Here is a 23,441-nt window from a genome sequence, read left to right on the forward strand (position 1 = left end):
TTGAAGCTCTTCCACATCCCATATGCAAAGATGCACTAATGTTTGGGCATAAGATTCAGAATTTCAACCTCCATTAATAAACCCCAAATGATCAAACCTCAATCCAATGACAAGACTCGTATATTCTTCAATAAAATCAACTCGTTCGATGATCGTCCCCCCTCAACAGAAGTAATCCGCCATTTACTCGTAGCCAACATAGTCAGGATCAAAGTCCCTCAGAAAGAAGTAAACGAACAGACACTCGTATCCCACATAGTCAGGTTTCAATCTTGAACAGATCAATCACCAATCGAAGAACACTTGCAGTCTTGAACTCAGTCAAACGTAGCTTTGCAAGCATGAATTACCACCCGAATTGCAGTAATTTTTCAAGAAACCTTGCAAACGTAGGAAGATGCAAGCTAAATAAACTCAGATGAAAGTTTTATCTCCCCCTTTTCTTGACAAAATAAGCAAGGTCTTTGAACAATCTTCACATATCACTAATAAGCTCCTCTTTAAATTACTCGTGGGCTCCCCCTCGGGCAATTGAAACGCGTAAAAAGTCGGTCGGAAAATATATTACCAAAAGTTGAGAGAAGAGTGCCTAATACATTAGGAACATTCCAGAAAAATTTCGATTAAGAAATTTTTTCCCGATTTTCCCGCCAAAAATTCACCGAAAATTTTTGAAAAATAAATATTGTCGCCAAAATTTTCAAGAATGAAATCTCACTTACGAGGAGTATTCATGAAAAAATTCGCGCAAGAAAAATTTTCCAGCCAAATAACTCTTTTTTTTAACGAATCACCTCTCTAATTCGTTATAAATATCCACCTCATTCGTTAACTTAGTTCGTGCTCTCCAATTCGTTATAAATTAAACTCCAATTCATTATAGATATCCGCCATTCGTCAACCATTCACTGATTCGTTACATACTTAATGAATATTCTCAATTCGTTATAACTTACCTTTCTAATTCGTTATAACAGTTACACGAATGGCCTCCAATTCGTTAATATTTCCACTTTGTCATACACATAACGAATTATCTTAATTCGTTACCATTAACTTAACGAATTGCCTTAACTAAATAACTTAACGAATCTCCTTAATTCGTTATCATTAACTTAACGAATTAACTTGACGAATTACCTTAATTCGTTAAGTTTACCTTAACGAATTACCTTAACGAATTAACTTAGTTTGTTAAATTCCCATAACGAATTAGCTACAGTAGATTAACGAATCAGACAGTTGGATCTAAACTGTTCACCAGAAAAATGAATTTCGCCGGAAAATTCAGTTACAGTGGCCGGAAAAGGTAGATCTGGCCGGAATCTGCATTTTCAAGCTGCATCCATGGGGAAATTATCAAAACACCATCATAAATCATGAAATTCTATCCGAACACCCGGATTTTCATCACGATTCCGAATCCATAATCAGTTTAACTTAACAATCACTTATTCATCACCAAATAAATAAACCCGAAACCATGCTCTTTCATGGCAAAACCTTCAACACACCATAATTAACCACCAAAATCCACAAAAACATGCGGATTTCAATAATAAACACAAATCCATAATCCAATTAACTTAACACTCACTAAATCATCGTAAATCGAATAAAAAAGGAACATACTCTTCCATGGTGAATCACTCAATACACCATAACTTAACACCAAATTACACAGGAAGTTTCCTCTTCCATCAATAAACACGAATTCACCAACAAATCCATCAATAACACACTAATTTACACCAGATCTGACCAAAACCCGAAGAACACGAAAAACTCAGATTCAATACATTATTATTGATGCATCGAGAGCAGCCCCTGCTCTGATACCAATTGAGAGAACGTCATAGAGACCAAGATCTAGCCGCTAATACGATACATCAACACGAAATCGATACTTTAAATATATACTTTATTGATAGATATGGATGAATACATTAGAGAGAATAATAAGTTATGGAGAAGATAATTTAGACCTATGTACAAGTTCTCAACTAAATTATAAGCATGAGCTCCCTATTTATAGGCTATTTTACAATATACATTAAATACACATACTAGACAACCTATAACTTATTCGATCGCTACGGACACCGAAACCGTGCACTAACAGTACCTGTTGATCAATTCCTCATGGTGATAATGGAAAACATGATAATATGATAAACCCATTAATCATATGTGTACCTGTTATAGCATGGAGAGTAGTAACCACATCGGAGAAGGATGTAGACGACATAGTTGTCAACTTGATTGAGTTCCCCTTTAGGATGTATAGTTATGGATGGTGTTAGGGTTCTTGAGAGGAACCCGGTTTTGGAGAGAGTAGGCACACAAATTGTTATGTGTGTGAGATTAGGTTATGATGTTAATATTTATCTCTCTTTATATACACCCAAGGGAAAACCCTTTATTAGTTAATTAAAGGTAATCTGACCCATCAACAATTACCAAACTAATATATAATAAGGTAAATTAATATTTTGATTTAATATTATATAAATATAATGATGGCCATATAAATAAATATATATTATATTTATTCTTACATTCTCCTACTTGTCCGAATAATCATTTATTATGAGTGTTAGATTAGTCTGATCAGAAGTTAATAATCATTTTAGCTTTAAACTCAAACTAAAGCAAAGAAATACAATCATTGAATTGAATATCAGCTCAAGACCCCATTAATCATACTGCAGTCCTTATATAAAACACAAGTAGTTATGATCAAAATTTTCAAGTAAGCCCTTCAGAATGTTTGATTTGTATATTAATTCGTCTATATGTCATTATGCATGCAGAACATATTAAGAGACGTACAAAATCAAAACTGATGAGGAAATTTAATAGTTACTCATTCTAGTATGATATGAAATTGCACATCGTCTTCAATAACCCGTCATTATTATAAGCGCTTTCATAATATTTATGGGCGAGACTTTTATTTATCGGATCCTTAAGCATATCATGAATGTATTAGATACGAAAATTTAGATTCCTCAATTCGTTCATAAACGAATAATTAGTTTCATATCGAAATTTAATGCAGCACCTCTCGAACTGTTATCGTTTGAGAAACCCGGTTTTGGAGAGAGTAGGCACACAAATTGTTATGTGTGTGAGATTAGGTTATGATGTTAATATTTATCTCTCTTTATATACACCCAAGGGAAAACCCTTTATTAGTTAATTAAAGGTAATCTGACCCATCAACAATTACCAAACTAATATATAATAAGGTAAATTAATATTTTGATCTAATATTATATAAATATAATGATTGCCATATAAATAAATATATATTATATTTATTCTTACATTCTCCTACTTGTCCGAATAATCATTTATTATGAGTGTTAGATTAGTCTGATCAGAAGTTAATAATCATTTTAGCTTTAAACTCAAACTAAAGCAGAGAAATACAATCACTGAATTGAACATCAGCTCAAGACCCCATTAATCATACTGCAGTCCTTATATAAAACACAAGTAGTTATGATCAAAATTTTCAAGTAAGCCCTTCAGAACGTTTGATTTGTATATTAATTCGTCTATATGTCATTATGCATGCAGAACATATTAAGAGACGTACAAAATCAAAACTGATGAGGAAATTTAATAGTTACTCATTCTAGTATGATATGTAATTGCACATCGTCTTCAATAACCCGTCATTATTATAAGCGCTTTCATAATATTTATGGGCGAGACTTTTATTTATCGGATCCTTAAGCATATCATGAATGTATTAGATACGAAAATTTAGATTCCTCAATTCGTTTATAAACGAATAATTAGTTTCATATCGAAATTTAATGCAGCACCTCTCGAAATGTTATCGTTTGAGAAAACATGGTCGTTGACTTTATCATAGTAAGTCTTCAATACATAATTTATGTGGAGTTAATAAACTTATGAGTCCACTAATAAATTTTCAACAACATTTATTGCTAATTGCGTTGTGATTAATCAACATATTATGTCATTATAACTTAGATTGTTGTTATCAGTTCATTATGACTCCTCCATGAGATAGATTTATCTGCTGACATAAGAATATATCCCGAAAATTACATTATGTTATCTTTGAATATAACAAAGTTTAGGGTAATCAATCGTTTGAGTTCTCACTTCTTCATTTTAAATTATAGTCTCTCGTTTCCTTTAAAGATATTTTAATACTCTTTTAGATGCTTCACATTAACCTAGACATATCTAGTGTGTTGCAATTTGAGTAATATCCGAACTAGTATAGACTTGAACCTACATGAGGCTTCTACTTAATGAAGCATAAGGAAATAATCTCAATGATCATTTATCCTCTAAAGGAGAGCAATATTGTTTGTTACATGTGAAATTACCCATTTAAGGTAAAACTTATCAAACTAACTAACGTTCATTCGGGTCTATCTCAGAATGTTATGATATCTATTACGTAAGAGATATCTCTGAGATCTATCATATCAAAGTATGTACTAACAATGCTTTATGTAGCATATACTTGTCAGAAGAATGCCATTTATATAAAGACAAGTTTGTTTTTAGCTGCTCCCACTCATCTTGAGGTAGGTACATTAATCCACTTGGTTTTTGATGAAAAATAAGTGTATAAAGATTTCATCACATTATGATGTATGCATTAACCCATACATGGATTTTATTGACTTACATACTAAGTGTTCTTTGACCTTCAGTTTAGAACTTTCAGGTTGTTTTATGAACATGTAAATATGTAAGTCATTTGTTAGGGAAAGTTGTTTTAATGTTCTTCTAACGTAGCTCTTTAACTATTATAAGCTACTTGAACAATGATGATCCTCAAAGAAAACTTTTGTAAATATAGGTTATAAGATTCTTTTATGATTTATTCCCCTTTGCATATAACATTTAACAACCAATCGTGCTTCTTAGTGTCTTTAACGTTTGTATTAAGATTTAGTTTAGTTATGAAAACCCTTAGGTGTTTCAACAAAATCTCAAAAGTTATTTTGACTTATGAAGTTATTTGCTAATAATAGCTTTATTCCCATAGAAGATTGATTGATGTTGATGGTTTAATTAGAAAGGGTAGGATCATTAAACATTCCAACATCCATTTCAACTTAGATAAAGAGGTTGCATAATCATCAAAGTTAATTGACTATAAAACATAGATGACATCATAAGTTGATTATTGGGTTTATTAGAAGTTTTCATTTTATGAAATAGCTCTTGGTTAGGTTGCTATCATTTTTAGGAATCTAAGTGTGTAAGAGTTGGTGCAGTATGGTGTACAAGAGGTGTAATTGGAGTTAAATTTGGAGTAAAATTTAATGACTCGCTTCCCCCTGCCTCTTGTAATTTTATCAAGTCATTATAAGGACTTTTACTACTCCCAATGAGCTTAGAAACTTTTAGGAAATTAGCATGCTTAGTTTCAATATTTAAAGACCAATAAATTCTAATAGAGAAACAAGTTAATAATATAAGTTGTTGTAGTTTCTCTTGGTGAGGATTAATTTAGTAAGAAATATGAATTTGCCCACGTTTAAGCAACAATGAAATTTTGTAAAAGCAGTAGTAAATTCTAAAGAGATAAGTTTTGATGAAATAGTGTTGTGATGGAGCAGTGTCTTGTACAAGAGGTGTAATTGAGCTAATATCAAGTTTTCACTCCCCCATCTCTTGCAAATCTTGTAAGTTATGATTGAGACACTTAAGGCTCCCACTGATCTTTAATATCTCTAGAAAAACTACATAAGGAGTTTCAATGATGTACGTGATGTGGGAATTTCTCATATATATGTTAGGCTTGATCTGATTTCATTAACGTCCGGATGTCATAATAAACTAAGGGACATATTTAGAAGAAATCGTATTAGGTATACATGAATTGATCTCTTAAAAACCATGGACCATAGAAGTCATATTAGATACAAGTAAATAACCTTTTAAATGATAAAAGAATTATGTCTGAATATTCCGTTTTGTATACGTTCCACGAATGTCAGTAAAATATAACTTATGGTGGACCCACACTTATTCCTTAAGCCAAATAATGTTTAGGGCATCTAACACATAATTTAAATCACTAAAAATGAGATTAGATGAAGAAATCACCCTCATCAACCATGTCATGATTTCTCATGAAATTTGGTTTTAATTGATGAATTTTATAAGTTTCATTTGTATTATGTTAAATTCTTATTTTCATGATAACAAAACTTGTGAAAGTATGTAGTATCATCTAGTTCTATTTTATTAATGCTTCAATCCAAATATTGATAACAAATAATATGAGAGTTTAAGGTAAGAGTGACTTTATGTTGGCTATGCAAACCTCATAACTGTCATAATGTAGCTTAAGTATTGATACTAAATTCTGATTAATCTCCAGAATATTTAAGGTATCATAAAGTGTAATTAAAAGACAGTTTATCATGGTTCTAATAACCTAAACATGTAAATTTATCACTGACACTCGTGTTAGTTATTTGTTGATTTCGGGTAAACATATAAAACTAGACTCAACCAATCATGTGTTGATGGGAATATTAAGATTAACATACTTAAATATCATTTATACAACTATCAGTTTTAGCTAGTTGTTATTTTGAATTATGGATAGTCTTGTAATACTTATGCCTAATCTAATGACATATATTTGCAATGAGACTTCTCCTTATAGAACTTAAAGCTGGAAATAATACTTGTATTTTGTCTATGAACCTTAAAATTATCCTCTTTTAAGTTTTAGTGGTGTGAGTTGAATAATGTGACATTTGTCAAATTCTGGTCTCGATTGTATTCGTATTGGTATTGTTTTATGTTGTAAACCGACCCGTTTTGTAAACCGAAACTCATGATATATAAAATATTGGATTTTTATGTTACCAAATCATCCTCCTTGGTTCAATTTGAAAAACCCCTTTTATGGATTCGAAAACGGCTTTAAAACGAGCAAATTACATAAAAAACAAACTTCCGGACGCATAACGAACCACACTAGACGAGCTGGACCATCCCCCCTGGGCATGCCGCGCCGCGAGTTCAGGGCAAGGGAGGCCGTCACGCGGCGCCTAGCTAACTCTGCACATTATTACGGATTTTGTTTGTTGTTTTGTGCTTTGCTTGTTTGTTTAACCAATCTATTTACATGCAAACATGAAAGAGAACCTTGCAAAGAAGCTTTGATGTGACACCCGGTAATTTCTAGTTAACACCGTTAATACAAGCTCCGTTATCTCAGACACTCATTCATGCATTTCACTTATTAGGGTTAATTAAGTGTGTCGGTTATTGAACAAACATTCACGTACCAGTAATTAGGGAATTACTGAATCACTCGGGTCTGACCCCGAACGTTGGTGAAAATATTAAAATAATATCTCGAGCATATGTTTATAATATTATCTATGTGAAATTAGCATGCGCGTAATTTGTATGTTTTTACTTTTTAAAAGGTAATATTTATGATAAAACAACGAGGCTTTAGTTTTATGAACTTGGGTTAGAATTTTATTTGTAATGATTCGTTATAATCCAGTTGTGGTGTTATAAAGTTCGTTTAAAGCCAAAACTGATTCTGGAAGGACCATTCTTGTAAATATAATTTAATATAATATTAAAATAAATAATCCAACCCTAATACCCACCCCAAACCGTCGCCTCTTCCTCCCTGCTCCCTCTCATCGATCGCAACTCACAAACCATCTCCACCATCTTCAATTCAACCTTGGGTCTTGCAATTAGTGGTGTATTTGAGTGATTCTCAGCATTCCTAACACTAGTTGGTAAGTTTTTATGCATTAATTTCATGTTTTAATGAGTTATAATGAAACCCTATATGTTCAATGTCTGTATTATTGATGATTATGATGCTAATTGATGAATTAGAACCCTAGGAATGTCACAAACATGTTAGCGATTGAGTTTTGATGACAACAGTTTGCTGACAGATTCGTTATTGTTTATTGACTGGTATGTAACTTGATTTTAAATGATGATTTTTGATCGATTCTTGATTCCATGATGTTCTACTTTGAGTCTAGTTTCCAGAAAGATATAGTTTGTAATTTTTGGACGGGTTTTGAATAGTTTTTATGATTTTACAAAACTATGTGTCAAGGCTGACGTGAGGAGTCAAATTCTGGTCTGTATTCCCGATATCATAACTCTTTTATGGCAAAGTCAAATGGGTTGGTTTTACTTCTGAAACTTCAAATTTTTAGTTAGGATTCTAACCCAATTGGTCTTGATTAATTTGGTTAAGTATTTATTTTTAACCAAATAAAAACTTAGTGTTGCGCACTGAAATAGCTGCACGTGCCTTTCTGGTTTGGATGAATTTTTGTGATTTTTGTGTGCATTGGAAAAATATAAAATAAATATATTTAGAAATATAAGATATTTATTCTACTGTGGTAAATATTTTATAATTTATTTCTATTATTTGCCTATGTAATAAAATACACCTTTGCATGCTAAAATCTGTCTTATAAATCCAGAATTTGTTCATGTGTTATTTGATGAGATGCATGTTTATTTGGCTAATACTAGATATATGAATTGTGTTAGAACATGTTTTCACTCATCAAAGTAATATAATCACCAACGGGTCATCGGGTCAAACTTGTTGCATTGTGAGTCATTACGTGAACTATATGACTATGTGTTGTTATACACTTGAGTTGTCTAGTTGCATGATCGCACTCTCATAACTTAAACACTTGTACTAGGTAACATTTAGCAAGTCAAGTGCATTCTTTTGTTTTTGAGGAAAGTCTGTTACACGCGTCAACATGTGAGTTCATACTTTTCATACTTGTTTTCGGGGAGAAAACACGAACTTACTTACTGGTTTTCTGTAGGAAAACGCAGTGACTCATTTTAGATTTTTCGTAATTTCTTATATATTACAAGTTTATACTAGATGCCCTTATATCACTTAATGTCCTTACGTTACCTTGAACCGATAGGATGGGATCGCGGGGTTATATTGAGTAGTACTACTGGGTTTGACAAACCCCACTCGGGCTAGTCGCGCTAGCATGGCTGTGATGTCGTAAAACGAGTGTTATATTTACCTAACTTTTATACGCCAGTGTTGGTGATAGACCTGGTAGGAAGGCACACATACAGTCAGCTTCGGTTCAAACGTCTAGTAGCTTGTGAATGGGTTAGCTACCCTGGTATATTTGAAATGGGCTAAATCTACTTACATTACTCTTTACTATAACTTATGAACTCACCAACCTTGTGTTGACCCTTGAGTATTTATACTTGCCAGGTTACTAGGTATGCTAAGGAGCACGTGCATGCATTTGTTTGGAGTTTCATTATAGCATAGATATTTACCTTACATTGTTTTACACTTGGATGGGTTGTACATGTTTGAGCATGTAACTACTTTGTTTTTAAATTGTTTACATTTACGCTTCCGCAAACGCAATTACATTGTAACTAGATTTTCTCATATTAATGAGTGATAATAAATGGTATCTTTCATATTAAATGATTGTTTAGTATAACAAGTGGCTAGATCCTGGTATGTCACGCGCCTCGCGGTAAAACCCCGTTAGTTGAAATTTGAGGGTGTGACATTTAACCCTTACTCTCTATATACACACCCATCTTCTTCATTTTACACTTGCTCATACTCCAAATTCTCTCTTAATTCTTAATATTCAAAGGTTGTTCTTCATATTCTTGGTAGTTTGACTTCCCAAGTCAAACTAACCATAGTCTTTCATTTTAATTAACTTGCTAACTCTTATTAATACTTGAAGCTTATGGCGCAACATATATATAATATACACCCTTGTTACCTTTGGTAGTTACTTATCCGACCCCGGTTGGTTAAGTTTCGGACCTTGTAAGGCAAGGCTTCATGGAGAACTTCGTGTTCTTGATATATATATACTTATATAACCTGTTTATACATACTAACCATGCTTAAATTCTGCTCATTTTAGTTTATTTACAAGTTCCATGGTTATGGGTTGAGGGTCTATGCTTCGGTTTAACCGTAAATAGCTCAAAATCGTAAACCAAACTTTTGCTTACTAGTTTTGTTAAAATAGTTGTTTAAACATGTTTAATGTTAGATTTGAGTTTCTAAAATCATTTTTTACAAGTTCTTTGATATTGGGCATGTGAAAACCATCTATGAACTTATTGGGAGATGGAAACCAAACCAAAACCGAACTCTTGTTTAAAGACTTTATTGTTAACTTTTTGGTTGTAAAACTTAAGTTTCTTCAATTATAATTTTTTATACAAATTCTTAGATATTTGGGCATGTGGAAACCATCAATGAACTATTTGTGAGATGGAAACCGAACCAAAACGAACTAAACCGACTTTTACTCGCTTAAGACACACAAGTGTGTTTTTAGCTACCAAGACTTATATATTTCTTTAAAAATAGTTTACAAACTGATTTTAATTATTTTCCTAAGTACTTGGAAATGTTGGATCCAACTTGATCTCATAACAAAGTTTGGACCGACAAAACCGAACACTCGCTTAACATACGTTGTTAGTTTTAAAACAATAGATCTACATACTTGGTAAAGCTTACTTGATTTTTATGAGTTATTTCATAACTCTTAATATTTTGGAAAGTTGACTTTGGGTTTGACCAATCGTCAAGACCCGAACCAACAACCCGAACACTCGATAAAAACCCCGCTTTAGTATCTTTATCCCAAAGGGACTTGCATTCTTGCATTTTACCCACCTTATTACTTAACATAGGTTGAGTAAATATTAAGGTTAGATACTTTAACCCGGTTTCGAGCAAACTTACATTTTAAAGGGCTATTATTATAAGTTCTTAAATAGTTACATTTTAAACATTGAACTTTAATTGTTTACATTTCTCAACATTTATTTTACTTAAAGATTTCAAGACAACCTTTCTAAATCCGAGACTTCTTTCCTTTTAGGCTTTGGTCGTTAAACCCTTCGTTCCGACAAATCTCCAAATTATCAACTTTCACGTTTATTACTTGAACGTGAGTACTTTCATACCCTGTTTTCTATATTTTATTTTGGGCACATTTCATACTTATTCAACTAAATTTTTTATACTTGAATCTTAAACCACAAACGTTATTGTATACTTTACTTGAATAATTGCTCGATTTGGTGTTCTATGATTCTATGCCTATGTGTTTATCGCTTTTGGTTGATTGATCTATAAATCCTAGACTACTTGGCATCCCCTTGTAGCAAGGTGTCGTTAACGTAATGCAATTAACGATAACTATTAAATCCTAGACTATTTGGCATCCCCTTATAGTTAGGTGTCGCTAATGTATTTCTATTCGCGGTTTTATCCAAATTATTGCTTTTATTTATTGTTTCGTATACTAGTTTTGTGGCTTTTCCTAACTATATATTATATGCTCAAACCTATGAATTGCTCACCAACCTTTGTGTTGATAAACTTTATTTTATGAAATGTTACAGGTTTACATCTTGGTTGATTATGGAGCTTGTGGAGAAAACGTCACAAATAAATGAAATGAGTTTATTAAATATTGTCGCTTTAAATAGTGTCATGTGTTTATGGGCAATCGTTACACCTCGGCATGTTCCGCCGCCTTTGGTCGGGGTGTGACAAATAACATCTTATTTATCCAGTACCATACATTTCTTTTCTTGTACATATGTTGATGATCAACACACTCAATTACCTTTGGTACTTTTGAGTGTTATAGTTTACTCTTAAGACACCAAATTGTACTATTGAAAATTTTAGTATGTAATATACTTGAAAATTGTATTTATTTTCATGTGTGAGCCCTTAATTTTATGGGTCATAGTATTATACATTATGATGTATTAAGGGATACCATTTAACCTTATAGTTAGAATTCAGAAAGAATGCTTGCATCTTAGGAGTTACTTTAATTATTTTATAGATATTAGATTAGTTTTAGGAAAAACTAAATCCATAATAACTCTATTTGATAGCATGAGTTTATTGATTATTATAAGAGACATTATATTTGACTCATCCCATTTTTCATGCTCTAAGTTTCTTCTTTATTACTATTATTAGAAGGAGCAACGAGATGGTTATGTCTTGAGGATAATAAAAAAACGAGAAAAGCTAAAAGTTAATGAAACTCTTTATGAAGCAAAACATATTTGGGTTTGAGATTAGAGTGGATGAACTGAATGAGATAATAATTTATAAGAAAATTATAGTGAGTAATGTTATGGGATACTAAAATAATACATATTAAAATTTATGATCATTAGATGTGAGAATCATTATAATTTATTGAAGATGTGATATGTCTATTATTAACATCAAACTAATAGATTATAATTTAATGTGAGAATCATTATAATTTATTGAAGATGTGATATGTCTATTATTAACATCAAACTAATAGACTATAATTTAAAGTTATACTTAAACAAAAAATAAAGCACCTTTGGCAGAATTAAAATTTATTTAAGTATGTGTGCAAAACAATTATAACACATCACCATTGGACAGAAGTGAGACAATTATTTTAATTATGCACGAATTAACTTTGCTAGATATAAATGTAACACATCACCTTTTGGCAGAAATGAGACATTTAAATCATGTAGGCAAAATTAACAAAGCTTTGTAATTAAACTTGAATGAGGGGTAGAACACATCACTTTGAGCAGAAGTAATACATCAAAATTCATTCAAGTAAAGCTTTTATGTTTGTAAAAGGTTTTAAGATTTAAGTATTTACAAAACATTTAATTAGTTAACAATAACCTGTTTAGTTTAGAAAAGTTTTGATTTTCGGTTTTGTAATGAGTTCTCGGTCAAATTATGAGTTCTCGGTTTTTATTGGGTTTTCGATTTTTAATATATATATTTTTTCTAGAGTTTATGGATAAAGGTATTTATTTATTTTTTTCAAAATAGGAATGGTCCAAATGGCTAATGACTTGAAGCTCATTCAAAGTTGGCTCGGTTTATAAACGAGCCGAGGTCAACCCAAAGTTGGCTCGCTTAAGTAAACCCCCCCACCTTTAACATGACCCAGATAAAAGACATTCAATCTTTTAAACTAGCTCTCCATCATTATCCATTCTAATTTTTCTTTCTTCTATATTCTAAGAATCAACTGAGTCAAACCAAGTTGAGCTACACTCAAGTTTTCGATTTAAAATTTGAGGCAAGCTCGAGCTGGCCTAGCTCATAAACAACCCTATTCAAAAGACCATTATGAACCCATACTTGAAATCAGTCCCAACCGATCCTTGAAGCAAGCCCTGAACCAACCTGTACGAAACGGATGGATCTAACCATGTATGGACCGGTTATGGAACTGGTTTAACCCTAGTCCTATTCATGCATCTCCACTCTGTAGCCATCAATGACTAAAGCTACAAAAGACTATGTAATGCATTTTCTAGATTCACACATACATTTGTCAAATTCTCATAAACAATTCTATGAACATAAACAACCTGTACGAAACGGATGGATCTAACCATGTATGGACCGGTTATGGAACTGGTTTAACCCTAGTCCTATTCATGCATCTCCACTCTGTAGCCATCAATGACTAAAGCTACAAAAGACTATGTAATGCATTTTCTAGATTCACACATACATTTGTCAAATTCTCATAAACAATTCTATGAACAAAAACACAAAGTTCACCTATATAAACCTCTTTTAGAATTTTCAGTCAAATCTTAGCAGGTCAAAGATATTTAAAAAAAAATAAAAAAAAAGTCAACCAGTATAACCAAGTCTAACCGAATCTGAAACAGGGTATAATCTCAAGCCCTTTCTATTCGATGGGTCGCCATCAAGATCGAATTTTGATAACTTTACCCAACTCTGCAACATATACAAATGTATTTTCCCACTATTTCTCAATTTCACCATTTTCATCATCTCCTTTAACGGCAGAAGAAGCATCCCCTGTGCTAGACTCGCTTATAACCGCAACTTCAGGGGTATTTTGGTAATTTCTCGTTTTTGATTCTTGTTTATCTTTACTCCCCTTCCTGGTGTTAACTGTCAAGAACCCATTGGCAATAGCTTCCAATGCTTTAGCAGTTGGTGGTCTGGTTCTGGTACTGTGCCTCCTTGAACCACCATTTTCTTGCTCGGTGGGACCCACAAGATTCTCAGATTGTCTCAGCGAGACCCGCTCGTTTCTTTCATCTTTAACTTCTGTCACAAACTCACTGTTTCCAAATTCGGGGGTCACATTCAAGTCGATTAAATTCATCTTTTGAGGCCGCTTTTGTTCATCAACAGTGTCGATTGAGCTGCATCTTGATGTAAAACTTAAATTGGATGACAGTTTATGATTATTAATATTAGCTTGAGATGATGAACCCGCATGAGAATCCAAGCTAGAACCCGCCTTTGAATCCACACGTATGCATGCAGTTAATCGCCTTCGTCTTTTTGCATGATTCCCTGAATTTTCTAGGCTCGGTTTCCTGCTCAATTTGACAGTCTTCAAATCTTGTTTTTCAAAATTCTTGTTTTCATCAGTTTTGTGTTTCTTGGTAGGCTCCTGACGGTTAAAAATCGTTTCTTGATTTGCAAGAAACATGTTTTCACAATCTGAAACATCATTCACATGTTTTTTTCCAAGATTCTTGCTTTCATCAGAGATTTTCTGTTTCTTGGCAGGCTTTTGACGGTTAAAGTTTGTTTCTTCATCCTCAAGAAACACGTTTTCACAGTCTGAAACATCACTAGAAACCAACTCACTATGAGATTCATCAGAACGAGACGTTAAGCTTAAACCCAACTTCTTGGTTTCCAATTCTTTAACCCTATAGACTTTCCTGCCATGGAAACTTGTATCAACCACTGTAAGCTTCACTACAACATTACCAAGATTCAAACTTGGAGCTCGAGGTTGAAGATAATGGCTTTTTGGTTTCTCAACAAACCCATCTTCTTCTTCCTCCTCCTCATCTTCCAATGTCATTTCCTTTTGACCATTTTGACCATTATCAAACTCAAGAAGTTGAGGGTCAGAAGCAACTTTGTTCAACACATCAGTAACACAATCCAGATAATCATCCCCTTTGACTAGTTTCCTTGAAAACTTTTTGACACCTGGCATCAAGAACACCAAAGGAGTCTTCCCATTTGCAGCATAATTGTACCCGCTTGGTTGTTCTGAGTGCCACCCTCTTGCAAGCAATATGGGCCAAACCGCTTCCCAAAATAGGTCATTGGACCGGGCTTTGCTTAACCGATAATCACCCGTGAGAAATTGAATGATTTCTGGTGGAGTAAGTGAAGAACACGCTTGTCCAATTGGGATTTCGGGGCGGATGCGGATTGCTTGGTTTTGCTTAGTTGGCTCTACGGCATTGCCCGTTAAGTCTTGTTTTCCTTTTCCAATTGCAACTGCATCGATCATTTTTTGGATCCCAATTAATGTTTTTATGGAGGTAACATATTGCTCGAGTGATATCTTTGCATCTCCAAATGTCCTAGAAACCTGACAAAATATTACAAAAGAAAAATAAGATATATTGTTCCATTAATAAAAGAGATCATCCCTTACAAGATACACACACACACATGCATATAAAGTTCGAATGGGGGTGCAAATGATCCGAGTCGCTTGCGGGTTAATCGAGAGGGGATCGATAAAATGCTTGAAACGAGCCAAGCCTTATCGAGCCCAAGCTGAGCCCAAGCATCAAAGAAAGCTCGTTTAGTTATCGAGCCCGGTCCCTAGCTTGAGTCTTGTATGGGAAGATCGTTTAGGCGCCGAGTCTTAACGAACCTTGTGTATTTTTAAGTTAACTCTTTTGAGCTTCTATGTATTACTTACAAATTGCACAGCTGAGCTCGAGCCGAGCTTTGACTCGTTTAAGGTATCACACACGAGCTCGAGCTGAGCTTAGGCCCTTTTTAAGGTTTTTCACAAATTAGCTCAAGCCAAGCCGATCCCAAGTTTCAATTTCTGTATACGATTCAAGCTTGAGCCCAAAAACATAGGCTCGAAATCGAGTTCAGCTCACGCTCGTGATTCAGAAAAGCCTAACGAGCCGAGCTCAAGTAGTGTAAGACTCGGGATCGACTCGGCTCATTTGCACTCTTAGTAGTGTAAGACTGGGTCAAGTCAAAATGGGTAGACTAGGTCAAAGAAACAGCATATGATGATAATATAATATTAAACGATTTAATATAACTAACAAACACAAACAACAGGAAGAAACTTGAGAACCAATTTATTTGTGACTAAGAGAAAAAAAAAACTTATAAACTTATTTTTTTAAAACAGTCCATAAAGTCAAAATTCAACTTACATTTTACATTTTTTTAGTGTTTTTCAGAAAGATTTCCTAAAAGTAGGTCCCAGTTTACCAATACTGCCCCCAACCTTGATAGAAAATGACCAGTGATGCCCCATTTGCATAGTAAATATCAGTAATACCCTTGATTCTCAGAACAAAAAATGACTATTAAAGGGAAGCACAATTGGCCATTTACACCTATTGCTTTAAATGTGATATACAAGACATCTTACAGTATCATCTTAAATTAGACATTCATTATTTTAGGATGACATTGTTGATTCAAACGCCTTAAGATTTACAATCCAACTGCTCATTTTCATCTTATTTTTAGGTGTCCATGTAACAATATATATATATGATTCCCTTACAAAAAAATATGATAAATGTTATTCTTATATCATTAGCTAGTAGAGGTTGAAATTCGGCGGGTTGTGTTGGGTAGTGACAAGTGAAAACCGGTTTGGATCGGTTACATCTGATTTTAAATATTGTTATTGTTTCTTTAATAATATTTATAACTCAAATAAAATTACAAATAATAAATAAATTATTAATAAAACAAGAATATTACTTTGATCTTAATAATTAAAAGAAGATCATGTCTAAAATCAAGACCCTCATTGCATTTCTATGCAGAAACACTTACAATGTGGTTTCAAAACTTTGTCCACTCTTTCAGTACTAATCGTAAAGAAGGTTAAAATGGGTAACTACAGCATTCATACTATCCATTCATAATACTTATCAAACACATCTTACTAAATCACTTAATAAGTAATTTCAAGCAAACAAGAAACATATAAAATTAGCATCATAACATAAGTTCTGATTAACATACCTCCAAAAGATCATTGAGGCATTCTTGAGACACGTGAGGAACTAAACGCGCAAGAAATTCCTGTTGCCTCAAACCACTAAATATCCTCTGTCCTATTATACACCTTTTCCCTCTACGCTCCCTACGTTTTGACCATCTTTTATATTCACCAGACCTATAAAAATTACCATAATAATATGCCAATATATCCCCAATCTTTTTACTCTCCATAAATCTACTCAATCGTACAAAATCCTTCCTAAAAGTATACAACCCGAGGACGAAACCACCCTTCTCCACCTCACTCCATGATTCCAAAACGCGCCCCGGAACAACAACATTATCTTTCATATTTTCTTGCTTGATCCAAACAATTGGTATATCTAATCCTATCAAGAAATCAATGGGTGTTTCTGACTTTGCTTCTTCAAGAAAGGGGGTTTTCATGTAATCAAGAAACTCGGACTTTGTAAGCAATGGTGGGATTTCGGCTTGGTACTCGTCACCAACACGAGAAAGGTTTCTAAACGGTCCGTATAGACTGGATGCATAAGTCTTTGAAGGACTAATGTCACAATCATCATTCGGATCCATTGTTTTGAAATTATCTGCACAATATATCAGGGGAAACAAAAGTCAGCTCAACTATCAGCAATAAAATCACAATAGTCAGTCTAAAAGAGAGAACATTTTCAAATACATGTGTGTTTATGGACATTAACTAAGCATGGGCTTGGTTTTTGTGAGAAATTTAAACAAATAAACAAACGCACGCAATAAAACCCCACTCCGTGGTGGGGTCAGGGGAGGTATGATGAGGGCAAACCCTTCCTTGCGTTGAGACCTTGGTCTTGAAAAACCTTATCTTAATATGTAAAGTATAGTATCCAAATAACATACAATGTGGCCTAGGACACCGAAACCACAACGAAACAAAAAAGTATAAAAGTACTAGGAACACATTTTTTTTCAAAACCAGCATTATGTTGAGAAAATGGAAACCACAAGAACCGCATAATGTTCTTGTACAAAGTACATAAAAGATAGCGAGTGGTAATGGTAGAGAAAATACGGACGTTAAGCAGCTGCCTTATCTACCACATTCAAAGCAACATGTACAAATGCATTATGCGGTCCTTGCGTTCCTCAATATTATTGGTTCTTAAATGAACACGTCCCAACACTACTAAAAGTACCAAAAATAATAATAGAAAACTATTACCCAGTAAAACAACCACCATACCCAGTAAAATCCCAAGCATAGCAAAGCTATTGATAGGGTCTGAGGAGGGTGGAATGTAATCAAACCATACCTCTATCCCAGAGGATAAAGAAACTGCTTCCTAGGAGACCCCGACTCCAAACATGAAAAGTATATCGAAAACATAGAGTACGTATATCTAGCATGAATCTAAATAGCCAAAACAATATCCACATGAAAACTACCAACAATATAGCCCTAGTGAACTATCGTTAAGCGAACAAGGTATGAAAGGATAATAATAACACATAAAACAACATAGAATGACAACGACAATAGGAAGGTAACATACAAATTTAACCCCCCTCCCCCCCCCCAAAAAAAAAAGGTCCTTAATCCTAATCCTACGTCCCCACAAAGTCCTACCGGACCATGTCCCTAACACAGGTGAAAATCTAGCAAATCCTGCCTAATCTGCTCATCCCAATAACCGCAAACCATTGATAACACAAAATGATGGTAAAACTATAGTAATAACAGATAAAAGCTCATATAGACATGAATAAGGTAGCGCAAATCCCTTCAAAATAACCAACACCCTCCTCTAAAAGAATCTACACGCCACGACTGCGTTAAGGGAAACTAAGGCTAAAGCAACTTTTTTAACAACACCCAATTTGACTATGCATATAAGTTGTTAAAACCGACAATATTTGACGGTACTAGGGGTCCGATGTTACAACAACAAAGCAAAAAAAAAAAAAAAACTTAACTTTAAGAAACCAGGCCACAACATCAATCAAAATCGAAGAAAGCACAAACCCCATGAAATGAAAAACCCAAATCCCTAAAACCAATACATACATACATAGATAGACGCAAGAAATAAAGATTGTAACAACAAGACGGGTGGGTTGAAAACCGCAATGCGAGTCAATCACGCTAACCCGCATCTAATTTGTCGGTAAACCCAAACTCCAGAAGAAAGCAAAGCAAAAGAAGTGTTGTTGAGATAAATTAGTGGGTATTATGAGGATGGAAGCATGCAAAACGTGAAGCATGAGTAAGAGTGGTTACCTGGGGTTGAGGCGAACCCAAATGAGGAATAATAAGAGGATTGAGAGGGTTTTGTAGAGAGGTTGAGAATAATATGATATGAGTTTGAGAGAATGAATGAATGAATGGAGATCGGGTCTGGTTTGGTCTGGTCTGGTCTGCTCCGTCTACGAGACGAAACAAAGAAAGAAAGTGAAACACATACTTTCAGATGCGGTGACAGCGCGTGGACTTTACATACACCCTTACTTTTACTTTGCATGCAATTTATATTACTTGGCACGCCTTAGATAAGAGGTAAAAGGAGTATATATACGCCCATATACATACGGACTGCTATCCTTATGTTATGTGTATGTATACGTCCGTAGGTGTAAGATGATAGTAATGCATACATACGCTTGGTTTTAATGTTCGCTTAACTAAATGTATATACTTTGAAGGTGTTTGGGTAAACTTGCTTATTGGTTTGGGTAAACTTTTCTAAACGCTTGATTGAAGTTTTTCAAAAGTGGTTTTTGTTTTTCAAAAAACAAATAGACAAATTTAAAAGCTCACCCAAACACCTCGTTACTTCGTTTTACATGTTACAGTATATAGTAGGGGCATAAAGAGCATTCACATCCTATCCTCATTTTTAGTGAGGTTCACATCCTATCCTCATTTATAGTGAGATGTGTTTTTATAAATTGAGGAGTGGTTTAAGGTGTTGTGGGTGGATGAGAGAAAATATGCAGTTATTTTTCTGTATGTATGAAAAGTTATTGTTCAATTCCTATAAATTTTAAATATTTTTTAAAGGTGGTTGTAAGTGGAGGAGAGATAAAAAGTTAATGATAAATGTATAAAATTATATTATTTAATTGAAAAATAAAGAGAAATGTATCTTTCTTTTTTTCTTTCTTTTTATGCGTATAATGCTAGAGAGTATCCAAAAATCTAGGATATAGATGATATGAAATGATAATAGGCGTGAGGCCTTCCTTCTTAGCTTGTGACCATCAGTGAGTTACGAATTCTCAAAATATCCACCTTCAACAAAACTCATAATACATGACCCCTGGTTTAGTTTTAAACCTTATAAAACCGGAAGCTCAAATTCTTGGCTATATTACATATTTACATTTGGCCAATCTTTTTGGTACTTTATTTATTTATTTTTACTATTTTTCATCATCTGTTTAGTTTTTTTCCCCTTATTTACACATTTTAAAGCGTTATTCACATTATTAGTGTTTAATTTGATAGAACTAATACATGAATTTATGTGAATGATGGCATGTATATGGTAATCATAAAAAGAATAAAGACTTATTTACGAGGACGATACATGTGATTATATTATATATTATGATTATGATTTTGATAAAACGTGATCCATAGAATGAAGATTATTTATTACTTTCACTTTTATTTTGGTTATAAAGTGAAATAGGGTTTTTGTATTTTGAATTTCTTGATGAATGAACTATATCCCCTCCATCTTTACCAAATGCGTCACTTATCATATTACTCATTTCATCTTTTTTTTATTAACATGCTATACGTTTGTATACATGTTGTTATACGTCTATATAATGCATGTGTCTGTATAAAACGATGTTAAGCATGTTTTGTGTCCATATAACACAATGTATCATATATGTGTCACATCAATAGGGATATAACAAATATACTGGATGCATTTAGCCAAGTTGTATTCTTTTATTGATATATTTTTTTAATTCCGTATACTCTTTTAAGCTTTATGTACATGACAAGCATTTAATTTATTAGAGTTAATGTGCTTATCATATAGTATGCAGTTCTGATATGCATGATGCATCATTGGGAAAAATAAATAAATATAAGGAGTTATTTATGAGAACGGTACATGTGAATATGTGATAATATCATATGACAATTTTGGTCCTTTTTTATACATATTTATATTTTAGCTTTTATTGTTGATTGAGTTGTAGGACATTTGGGCTTTGACGTTACCAACCGCTAATAAACATGTTAAAGTTTACCAAATGATCATTATAACATTTTTAATTTTAAAAAAATAATAAAAAAAGAGAGAGTTAATTATATATTTTTTGTCTTATAAGTTTACACAATTTTATAGTAGTTGTCATTTATCTTTAAAAATATCAATATAATAGTTTATTTTTAAAATCTTATACGTTTCGTCCTTTCATTAATGGGTGTTAAAATTTGCATTTAAATTTGGTTAAGTAGAAGACACATGAGGTTATATAAGGTGTTGTTTGTTTTTTTAGAGGTAAATGTCTGCAATCTGCGGACCATATCTACAGACATTTATAAAAGAAGAGGTGGATTAAACATCTGCAGTCTGTAAGAAGAAGACTGTTTATTTTTTTAACGTCCGCAAACTGTTAAACAATAACATTCATTATACCTAAACTTTCTACAAACTTTCATTATACCTAAACATTTTACAAACTTTCTACAACAAAAAAACTAATACCTAAACAAACAAAAACACCAACAACACTTATATATAAAAATTACAATATGATTAATCCAAGGCATAATATTATTCACAACCACAACATTTATTGCAATCAAATATTATTAAATTTAAAACACTTGACTTCAAAATTCAAATCAATATCAACATTAATATGTTCAAAAATAAAATAAAATATACCAATACGAATATCCTAACCCGACAATAATGCATGAAATCCTTCACCTAGCATAACTCATCCTCCACCGATCACCATCATTGTAGCATCCCAAATTTCGTTTGATACTTTAAATAAATCGGGGTTTAAATGAAGTATAAAAGATAAATGTAATTATCTAAAGTATGAGGGTAATAAGTGTCATTATATGAAAGGTTAAACATGAAGCCATAACCCTATCTTATAAGAATAACCACCATCTCATTTCATTTCCATCCTTGCCTCCACACCTCAAGAAACACACACTTCCTCATTCTTTACCAAATTCCCATTTTTGAGAATTAGCCCACAAAGACACGAAGATTCCTGGAGATCTTACCGTCGGATCGGTCTCAAATTTTAACTGGGCGTTCATGGAATATAAATGAAGATTTCCGCCGATCAGATCTTCGATCAGAGGTCGCGAAGTCCGGTTTTTATCAGCAAACCGTAACAACAAAAATGGAGTTTTTCTGGCAACTGTTTCAGTTTTCCGGCAACTGTAGTGGCGGCAGTAGACGGCGCTGGTAGATCTCGGTGAGATGGTTCCGTGGCCGCTTTAATCACTCAATTACAAGTTCGTTTGATATGGTTTTAGTCTATTCGATTGATTTCAAACATAAACATCAAAGGTATGTTTTTGTTAAAAAGGTTTATGTTTCGTGTACGGATTTACATGAAATTTGGTAGGATGATAGAACGGGCCACGATTATTGATAAAGTAATGAACTTGTGAGTAAACAGGTTAGTTGCTTCGTTTCGGGTAAAACGAGTAGTGTTCGGTTCGTGAAAAGAACGGGTAAACGAAGTCGGTTTTGAATGAACCTTGGCAGGATAGTAAATCGGACCTTATTATGTGAGAAAAATGTAAACTTGAACGTAAACAAAATTTTTGGAAAGAAACGGGACAAACGGGTAACGTCTGGACCGGGTTAGTGCAAGAAAACAATGCGGTTATAGACCAATGCTTGTTTCTTATGTAAAACGCGCAAAACAAGTCGAAAGGAAAGGCTGGAAAGTGATAAGAATGGAAACCATATATGAATCGAGTCCTTAAGAAACTTGATTCAAAAGAAAAAGTAACCGAATCGAATGAGCAAGTAATCGAATTGAATGGGAAAAGTAATCGAATCGAATGGGTAAAGTAATCAAATTGAATATAAAAAGTAATTGAATCGAATGGTCATTCGATTAGAATCTGCCATTCGATTAGAATTGCGATTCAATTAGAATCTGCCATTCGATTAGAACTGTAATTCGATTAGCACTGTCATTCGATTAGAACCGTCATTCGATTAGAACTGTCATTCGATTATAATGGTCATTCGATTATAATGGTTATTCGATTAGAACTGTCATGCGATTAGAATCTACCATCCGATTGGAATTGCGATTCAATTAGAAT

The 23,441-nt window shown here is 33.3% G+C and overlaps 1 protein-coding gene across 1 annotated transcript in view; it reads right to left on the reverse strand.

The window, feature by feature from the left end:
* Positions 1-13,525: 13,525 nt before the first annotated feature.
* LOC143601641 (uncharacterized) overlaps positions 13,526-23,441 on the reverse strand; it is a 30,650-nt gene continuing 20,734 nt past the window's right edge. The window contains exons 5-6 of the mRNA XM_077079027.1: positions 17,129-17,715; positions 13,526-15,482 (exon numbers count right to left, since the gene is read on the reverse strand). Of these exons, the coding sequence (XP_076935142.1) occupies positions 13,875-15,482; positions 17,129-17,715 (2,195 nt within the window). The 3' untranslated portion in view covers positions 13,526-13,874. The remainder of the gene's footprint in view (positions 15,483-17,128; positions 17,716-23,441) is intronic.

The sequence above is a fragment of the Bidens hawaiensis genome, unplaced genomic scaffold, assembly GCF_021521415.1.
Source record: "Bidens hawaiensis isolate Kalapana, Puna unplaced genomic scaffold, B.hawaiensis_p1.1 tig00000237_1, whole genome shotgun sequence".
Taxonomy (NCBI): Eukaryota; Viridiplantae; Streptophyta; class Magnoliopsida; order Asterales; family Asteraceae; genus Bidens; species Bidens hawaiensis.